This window comes from Sinocyclocheilus anshuiensis, unplaced genomic scaffold (assembly GCF_001515605.1).
Source record: "Sinocyclocheilus anshuiensis isolate Anshui unplaced genomic scaffold, SAMN03320099.WGS_v1.1 scaffold724, whole genome shotgun sequence".
Lineage (NCBI taxonomy): Eukaryota > Metazoa > Chordata > Actinopteri > Cypriniformes > Cyprinidae > Sinocyclocheilus > Sinocyclocheilus anshuiensis.
In genome coordinates, this window is record NW_015555740.1 from 167,255 (window position 1) to 177,116 (window position 9,862).

Sequence of the window (9,862 nt, forward strand, 5' to 3'; positions counted from 1 at the left end):
AAATTTAAAAAAACTTCTTTTTGGATTAAACATTTCGATTTTATGGTGAAATATGAGCAAAACAGTTTTGGTAAATTAAACACAGTAAAAAAAACCACGTCGATAAATCTAGTTAGATCACCTTCTTGATCAATAACGATAGTACTCTTGGGCATGACAATTAAGCAGCTCGAAGTAATTAGTACATTTAAAACTGGTCCACAAGCAAATTCAGTGACAAAATCAATGTGATGTGGATCAATCCATCACTTCACATTAAACCTGCAGCTGAAAAGGCCCTTTTTTGTCCAGGCACAATTCTCAATACCGCTTTCTGTTTATTGTGCCTGACAGCCACAAGCTTGAGACCCAACATGCCTCATTACCCTTGACACATACGAGTCAATCTCCAGCAGGCCACAGATACAGAAGCTCATTTCCAAACGCGACCGTCTGGGCTTGTCAGCCCCGGGGATCAGCTGCTGATAAAATGCTGTTTTAATGTCCAAGTTAATGACTGAATAAAAAGAAGTGGCTCAGAAGCCCAGCTGAGCAGGTTTGGCTGTTTAGCTTAAGCACTTATTGCACGAATGTCACTGTATTTTATGATTTCACCAGTGACCAATTACACTGGAATGCTCTTCACAGCGTGAAACTGACATATTTTTCCCAAGTAGAAACTTAAATAGACTTAAGCATACCCATTCATCTTAATGACCGACGCATTAAGTTTTGCATCTTTGGGCGCTGACATTTTTTGAGTCAGTCATCTGAGCTATAAATTACATACATATATATACACATTTATTTGTTCATCTCGCAGTTTTTCTTGTATTGCATTGCATTGTTTTAAAACTACAAAGCTTGGATCATAAAACTAGCATTTAAATATCTTACCAAGACATATTGGGAGTGACGACTGATATTTAAATCATTTTATGTAAGTATCTGCTATATTGTTATAAGATTTACATTACATGCTATCAGGATTTTATTTAAAATTTTAGTGTAAATTACATTTATATTAAATTTTATATTTAAATTTTGAAATTCATTAAAATTATATATATAGCTATATAAATAGCAGCATCTGTACCAAATTGCATATTTTTGCTTATTTTGAGCCTCTGAATACAATTTTTTTTTTTACTTTTTTTTTTCCTCCATATTCCCCTGTATCATATTATGAGACATAAATGCCTGATGTATCAAATATGATAAACAACAAAAAGCATTGTCTTTTATATTTTCTAGAAAAGGTTTATTAAACTATTCCGTTCAAATATATTTTTTCTGGCTATCATTTCATATGTCAGGCTTCACAAGGTTAAAAGAACTGAACATTTAGGAAAACATCTCCATTTGTGTTTTTAAGGAATAAAGTCATAAAGGTTTGAAACAACATAAGAGTGAGAAAATGACAGCACTGAGGATTTTAGTTGTTAAACTGGTTTATTGATTTTCCATTTTCAACTCTTACAGATCATCAGATTTTACAGGATTAGAAGGTGTTCTTGAGAGATGAATTTTGTGGAACCGCTAATGTAATAACAAAAGCAATTCGGTGAACAAATGTTAACATTTGGATAAAAAAGGTCTGCTCTTTAATCCCATAAACATAAACCAGTAAAAAGCTGTATTTCTCAAAACAAAAGCACATTACAAAAAGAAAAAAAAAAAATCAGTAAAAAGGAGCATCTAGCACAAACCCAGTGAGTGTACAAACACATAAACCAATAAAACAGAGCACACTCACCCTAACATCGATGTTATAAGACAGGGCCTTCACATACAATCCTGAGGTACTAGAGAAAAGGAAAAACATCTGGACTATTTATCTGTCATTTTCAACTAAAATATGAGCGGGCCAAAAAGACAAGCCATTCGTGAGAATGGAGCGTCTTGCTAACGGGACGAGTTGGAACTGGAGCGGGAACGATGTCTCCTGCGACCCGGAGACCTGGAGCGGGAACGTCTTCTCACCGGTGAGCGGCGCCGCGGAGACCGAGACCTGGGAAAAGGACGACTGTCAGCTCTGGCAAAGATAAACCACAGACACACACACTCTAATTACCAGATGTGACACATAAAAGGCAGCAAGTCTGTCTCCTCTGTGAAGCACGAGGACAAATAAACAGAAATGCCAGGTGAAAGGACAGATCGGACATTCTCAAACAGGTGTGAAGTGAAGACTAAAATGAAATTTAGGCCTGCGAGAGTATTAGACAGATTGGTTCCTATCGACCTGCACAGAAAATACAACATGCCAGTAGGACTAAAATACATTAAAAAAGCCAACCTTCTCCTCATGCGAGGCGGTGTACGGCGCCACATGGGAGGCGGAGGAGGCATTCGGCGCGGAGGTGACGGTCTTCTCGGGACAGGTCGTATCCTCTGGGCCAGGACAGCCGTGGTTGTTATTTCCTGACCGTCGATCTGACCTGAAGACAGAAAGAGAGTTAGAAATCCCATCTAGTGAACTGACTCATTGAATACTAACGTGTTTTATTATAGCATTTAGTTTAATTAGTTTTTTTTTTTCTGATTTAATTTTCATGTCTAAAGTTTTGGTAATTTTGTTTTGTATTTGATGTGTTGTTTTAAATGTCTATTAACAGGGTTTCTGAAGGTACATTGAAGACATTTTAAAGACCTTTTTAAGACCAATTAAAGAAAATTCAAGGACAAAATTAAAGGGAAATATATCAATATGTTTTGTAAACGTAAATGTCAAATGATAAAACAATCAGTTATATTAGCAACACTTCAAAGTCCAACCAATCTTCATTACTTTTTAAAGGTGGGGTAAGCGATTTCTGATAGCCAATGTTGACATTTGAAATCACCAAAACAAACACACCCCTACCCCAAAAGGGTCTCGCCCCTATTTTGATAGCTCCGCCCCACACATACGTACGCAACCCAGGCAACGATTAGTTCTGTGAAACAAAAAAACAATGTTACACTGTGTCTACACCGGACGCGAGTGGCGCGGCGCGACAAAATACTATAGAACTCATTATAATCAGTTATGGTCTACACTGGATGCGGCGCGGCACGAAAAATCCCTGACAGAAAACTGCTGCTGCGTTCTATTCATGACATATTGACACACATTCCTAATGATTTTCAACGGTCGCTTTGTCGCGTCCAGTGTACTAGACAGACTTTAGCTGTTGCAGCGCAGACACGGTGTTACTCACCTATAGAGAAGAAACAAAGCAACCTCGGTGTCCGATCGCAGGCCTTCCGCTCTTTGAGTTCTCTCCAACCCAGCAAAGCTAATCCGCTATTTACACGGGTCCTACTTCTTGCCTTCTTTTGTTCCGCAGACGTTTTCCTCTTTTGTTTTTTATCCGCCATCTCTATCTTTCTGTCGCTCGGCTCGCTAATGTCCGTCCTGTGCACTGAACTCTCTCTCCTCCACATCATGAGCGGACACGTCCTTTACTGCTGATTGGCTACAAGTTTGTTTTGCTAGTCGGCCCGAATCAGTTTTCTAAAGCGTTTTTGAAAAATCGCTTACCCCACCTTTAATTCATTTTATACACAAAAAAATAGCTTAACTAGAATATAATCTTGTACTGTACCTTGTGATAAACTCATTTAATTGTATTCAATTTCTCAAAACAAGACTTCAAATCATCAATTTTGCATCTCAAGTAAATGTGTCTTGATTTGAGGATGTTTAGATATTTGCATTGGAAAACAACACAAAAGTATTGAGGAAGATATTCATTTTTTTGCAGTGAATGCAACATTTAATGCCATGACATGATGAATTTGAGACATTCTGCTCCAGTTTAAGAGCATTTAAGGCCTTAATTTGTGGAGTGGCAAATTAAGACTTCTTAAGACCCACAGAAACCCTTTTATTTTTAATAATTTTTATTTCAGTATTAGTTTGTTATTTTAGTGCATGAGGTTAAATTGAAAATGAGATATGTTGCCTTGGCAACTAGCTAAAATAAAACGTTTTTTTTTTATATACTTTTGAGTTATTTTTTATTATTTTATTTCAAGTAAATCTTTTATGGTTTTAGTTAACAATAACAAGTGATTCAATTCCGTTGTTGTTTTTTTATCCCGCCACACATACCTCCATCCATGTGTTTCAGGGCTTTCTGGGCGTCCTCTGGAGACTCATATTCCACATAAGCGTAACCCTTTGACAGATTCGGGTGCAAACGGTCCGGAGGCATGTCAATCATCTTGATCTTGCCGTAAGTCGAAAAGATCTCTTGAATATGTTCCTAAGTCAAGTGCCGAAGCAGATCAGCAAAAATCAGTACACCAGAGATGAGTACTGAAGAATGAATAAGTACTAGTACATCAATACCTAAACATATTTGAATAACTAATTTTCAAAAATTCATGTATAAATGTCCTATTTAAGTGTACAGTTTTTGTACCTTTTGCATCATTTAGATAGTGATTAATTTTTTTATTTTTCTAATTTCTGAATGTGTATTGAATACTGTATGATACTATTAGGTACATGAAAAACTGTAAAAATGCTTTGAAATGTTTAAAAAATAAAAAGTTTACAAACTCAGTGATTTCAGACGGAGAAGCACTTCCTACTGATCAAAGAGCCGTGCTTCACGGACAAACTGCGCATAAAAACATAATCGCAGCCTTTGCGATATCATAATTGCACTAGACAGGTCGATTTATGCAAGATTTAGTGTTAATCGTGATTTATCGTGCAGCCCCACTGGAAAGTTTAGTGTATGTAAGAGCTGCTGAAATTGAGACTTCCAGCTCAAATCTACGGTTGCAAATGGATCAAGTTTAATAAACTATAACACTTAAATGCATTTGGATGTTTTCTTTATGCTAGTCTGAAAGAAGACATGTTATGAAAGCAACATGTGACCAGTTGATGGAAAAAATGCATGTAGTATCCTTAAGAAATACTAAATAAAATGGCAGCATACATTTTTTTCAATGTATTTATATTAACAAATTAAGCATCTTTAATAGTGTATTCGATTTGCTGTGATATTGCGAAATTTCACTGGTATTGACTACAAAATATTTTGGATCATGAGAACATTTATAATACAATAATAATAGTACCCTGTAACAATAATAATAATATAATAAACAGAATATTGTGACATATTCAATAAAAGCGACGTATTGAGAAACACCACTGCTGATCTTGAACCATACCTTGGTTACGTTCCTGGTGAGTCTTCCCAGATGAAGTTTGGTGGGTTTGGGGCTCGGGCTCCTCCTCTTCCTCTCTTTCTCATCAGCCCGTTTTTGTGATTTGGACCTGGTTAAAAGCACAAGTTCAGTAAGTGCCATGCCTGGTTTTCTAGTTAACAGTTTCTAGTTTTCTAGTTGCTCGGGTCAAAAAGCCCAGAACCTACTTTGATCGTGAGCGGCGCCGGTTGTCGTGGCGACGGCGGCTCAGACTGGGAGACCCGGAGGACCCGGATGAACTAGACGAACGGGAGGAACTGGACGAACCAGAGCGACTGGAACCAGAAGAGCTGGACCCGCTGGATGAGCCCGAGCTGGATCCAGAGCTGCTGCTGGAGCTGGAACTGGACCTGAGGTCGAATGAGATACACTTGATTAGAAAAGGGTGAAAGTCTCATAACAAACATGAACCCTGAACTCCATCCCATCTGACCTGCTGCTGCTGCTGCCGGTGGAGTTGCTGCGGCGCTTGCGGATCTTGTCTCGGCCTCGCTCCTTCTCCGCTCCCTCTTTCCCAGCAGCCTTCTCCTTCCCTCGTTCCCTGGGTTTGTCCTCCGAACGCTCGCTGCGCTTGGTCGGTGATGGAGCCCTGCGTGAAAAAAAAACAAAAAAACTGGCATCACATTTATTTAAAATAGCCTGTCTCCTAAACTAGTGAGCGGTCACACTCATAATGTACTGTGGTTTGACTCTGTTCACAGCTTTAATGTGTTTTTCATGCTTATATCACACCATGCGCTTGAGGGAAATAAGGTCAATGATCGAACTGATTAATAAAATTATCATTAACCACAATTAGCTCTCCAAGCAAGTTCATTAGATCTTTATTATGACTCATTATCACATTTTAGTCATCAAAACTTATAAAATTGGGCAGCGAATGAAAAATGTGAAGAGAGTATATAAAACTCTTATATGATGCAAATAATTATAACAACCACTATAAGCTCTCTAATCATTATCACATTTTAGTCATCAAAACTTATCAAATTGGGCAGCGAATGAAAAATGTGAAGAGAGTATATAAAACTCTTATATGATGCAAATAATTATAACAACCACTATAAGCTCTCTAAAAGTTAAATTAAATCTCCATTAAATGTAACAATCTGAGATAACTGTAAACAGAATGACTTCCTAATGATGTAATTGCTGATTTTTATTATGATCATGTTCATTATTACTATTTTTTTTACATTTTAGTCATCGAAAGCTGTATAAAATTGTTATAATATTGTTTGTACTTTATAAAATGAATTTTATTTGTATCGTCAATTGTATTTTATGCATTGATAAATGTATGTTTTTCGTGCACAAACCTTTAGAGCAAAAGGTAAAGATTATTACTAAATTCAAAATTTGCTAATTTATTACAAAGAATGCCATGGCACATGATTTCAAAGATAGATAGATAGATAGATAGATAGCAAACAACCTGTTTTTGTTTCAATGCAGTGCACTTCATATAAATCGAAAGTTGATTGTTTAGAATAATCCAAGCATATAAAACAATCGTTTTAAATAAAGTAGTAAATATCAAACATTCGCATTTTTCACCAAAGACATTAAACGTGTAGACTAGCAAATGCACTGCATGGAAATTCCTACCTTAAAAGTATAAAAACAGATATTTTATTACATATAAATAATATAAATCCTTAACATTTGACGGCTTTATTTTGTTCTCCACAAATTACGTTTATTGACTCGGTTCATTCAACGCGCTGAGCTAATGCTAATCCCGCCGATAGTGAACCCGATTAGGCAAAATGTCGATAATTAATAACAATAAGCGCCGCTAGTATCTCTCTGCGTGCACTCAACCTCATATACGACACAAAAGTGGTCGCGTATTATAAATATTAATCAAAATAAAGAGTCAAACTTACATGACGAATGAGCAAAGCGCGACAATCTCAACGCCGCGCGTAACTACCGTCGCGTCTTATTGACGTTTGCGTGAGTACGCAGGCGTGACGATGTTGACCTGCGACATGCGCACGGAGGCGGGGCGTGTGTTAATGCAATGGTCATAAAGTAAAGCACTGATGTGTGCGTTACAACGACACATACTGTTGTTGTTTTGACTTTATCAGACGCACGTTACGGATATGCATGCGAGCATTGCCATGTGTCTTTATAATGGAGCAGATCGTCGCGTTAAACATAAATAACAGAAGAGCAAAGTCGCAGTAGGTGAGAGATGCTTGATTTCCATTGTGTTTTAGTGCACTAGATACCTATGCACTGTCGCTACATGAATCTGAACTTGCCCCCTGCTTGAAAATCTTCAACTGGTTTCAGTTTTTGGAAAATGGCAGCTGGTCTAACCCTTTTGAGAAAAAAATCAAACAAACAAAAAAACCCAGCTTAAACCAGTCTAAAGTGGTTAGCTGATTCTGGTGGTCTGTTTTCCTGGTGTTTGGCAGACTGGCAGACCAGCTAAAAACCAGTTTGGAACGTGATAGTATTACTGTTGGGAATATAAACAAATCTTCTCCTTCTTCATCATTTTAAGAAATCCCAAATTGATATTTTGGTATTGTATAGAAATGGTATTACATGCATGTGTGTGTATTTATATATACATAATAAATATACACAGTACACACACCTATATAAACAAAAACTTATTTTGGATGCACTAATAAAGATATTTATTGGATGCATGAAATATAATCTATGTATGTGAGTGTATATGTGTATATATATATATATATATATATGTATATATATGTGTGTGTGTTATTTCAAGTCGCAAAAATGTTTGTTTTTTAAGTCAGCTTCAGTTTTAGTTCTAGTTAACTATAATAACCCTGAATCCAACAAAATTCATTCTTTATTAATTAATGAAATAATGAAATTAAAATAATGAATATAAATATATATATATATATCATTGAGTATTATCAAAATATTATAAATTATTTTTATTATAATGTAATATAATTTATTATATTCATTAATTTTGATACATCATGTGAAACAAAATTTAAAATGAAAAAAGGCAACTAGCTGGAATAAAAAGTTATTTATTTGTTATTTCATTCCAGTTAACGTTTATTTTATTCCAAGTAGAAAAAAGTTTTTAATGGTATTTATTTTAGTTTCAGTTTTAGTTAACTATAATAACCCTGAATCTCAAACAAAATCTCTTTTATGTTTTCAGTTATTTAATATTTTTATTACCAATATATATGTATGTGTGTGTGTGTATGTATGTATGTTATAAAAATATATATTTGCCAAATATATATTTATAATTCTATGTGTGGACATAGTCTTTATATTTAATTAGTCTTTATATTTAATTTATAACACTGTGTGGACATAGTCTTTCATTCTGAACATAATTTTCCAGGTAACATCACTTTTGTTTTTGATTTCAGGATCTGCTTGAACCAACCAGCTTTTCAGTGTCAGTACTGTGGTCTCCAGCATGGGCAGACTGGACGACGCTGCCAAGCGCAAGGTGGTGGAGCTGCGGGAAGCAGGTTTGAGCTTCCGTAAGATCAAAGCCGTGCTGGAGCTGGAGAACATCAAGGTGTCTGCACAGGCCATCTTCCTTTTCCTGAAGGAGTTTCAAGGGAGAGCTCGAAAACAGGACGGAGCGGCTGCGAACAGCAGCCATCTGGTGCCGGGGCAAACAGCAGCCAGAGACGTGACCAGCTGTGAGACGCGGCCAGCCGGCTGGAGTGATCAGCAGCTGAGGAACCTCCTCAGAGAAGCTTCTCGAGTCGCTGCCTCCCAGCAGGCAGGATCGTCCTCGGATGCGAGAGGAGGACAGTCTTCCAGGATGGGTTCGGCAGGTATAAGGGTGGCACAAGGTAGGGAAAAAGATGAGGACATCCAGATTGTCAGTGTCACCTCGTTGGCACAGGGTACTCAGCACGCTGGCGTCCAAGGGCCGCGTTCAGGAGTGGGAACGGGAGCGATGAGTGGTGCTAATTATGTAAGACGACGACACACGCCTTCACCTGCCAATCCTGTGCTAGTGGCTCGTAAACGACTGCTGGATAAGGCTTTGCTCCATAGAGCACGGGTGGGTGGAGTGTACTAACATATACATACACCACTGTTCAAAAGTTTGGGGTCAGTAAGATTTTTTTTTTAGAAAATAAATAAGAAAAAAGACATTTATAATGTAACAAAATGTTTCTATTTCAAATAAAAGCTGTTCTTTTGAACTTTCAATTCAAAGAATCATGGGGAAAAAATTATTACAGTTTTCACAAAAATATGAAGCAGCAAACCTGTTTTCAACATTGATAATAATCAGAAATATTTGAATGATTTCTGAAGGATCATGTGATTCTGAAGACTGGAGTAATGCCTGCTAATAATTTGACTATTTTCATGGTAATTATGCACATTTCACCTCTAATTCTCATGACTATAATGCAAAAAAACTATTTTGTTACAACATTTTATTATAATTAGAAATTGTAATGTATTTATACATTATGGTATTAGTTGTTAATTTTGGTATATTTTTTTTTTCAATTATTTTAAGTTATTTCTTTATAAAAATGACTGCATTACAGTAATTAAAAAATGTAAAACGTGCACATTACATGGTAATATACTTAATTAAAAAAGTGATGCAAAAAAATCTTATTAATATATGATTTACAGAAGACAAGGTTTTGTGATTATTTATTTATTTATA

At 36.4% G+C, this 9,862-nt stretch overlaps 2 protein-coding genes across 5 annotated transcripts in view; one reads left to right on the forward strand and one right to left on the reverse strand.

Moving 5' to 3' along the window:
• Positions 1–1,412: 1,412 nt before the first annotated feature.
• Positions 1,413–7,169, reverse strand: LOC107673212 (RNA-binding protein with serine-rich domain 1-like). Of its 3 annotated transcripts, none has more exons than XM_016466709.1 (7): positions 7,083–7,169; positions 5,627–5,782; positions 5,361–5,537; positions 5,158–5,263; positions 4,079–4,232; positions 2,279–2,420; positions 1,413–2,014 (listed from the first exon to the last, which is right to left on the reverse strand). In XM_016466709.1, coding segments are annotated over exons 1-7 (867 nt in total). In that variant the 5' UTR covers positions 7,085–7,169; the 3' UTR covers positions 1,413–1,884. The 3 variants fall into 3 exon arrangements, with proteins under 3 accessions (XP_016322195.1, XP_016322196.1, XP_016322194.1); XM_016466710.1 differs by having other exon boundaries at positions 1,413–1,990; positions 5,361–5,543; XM_016466708.1 differs by having other exon boundaries at positions 5,361–5,543.
• Positions 7,170–7,242: 73 nt separating this feature from the next.
• The window catches only part of LOC107673211 (uncharacterized), a 5,705-nt gene continuing 3,085 nt past the window's right edge, over positions 7,243–9,862 (forward strand). Inside the window, exons 1-3 of one of the 2 annotated variants that reach the window (XM_016466706.1) lie at positions 7,243–7,389; positions 8,583–9,235; positions 9,496–9,552. In XM_016466706.1, coding sequence (XP_016322192.1) covers positions 8,633–9,235; positions 9,496–9,552 — 660 coding nt within the window. In that variant the 5' untranslated portion in view covers positions 7,243–7,389; positions 8,583–8,632. The remainder of the gene's footprint in view (positions 7,390–8,582; positions 9,236–9,495; positions 9,553–9,862) is intronic. The other variant, XM_016466707.1, reaches the window with a different exon arrangement.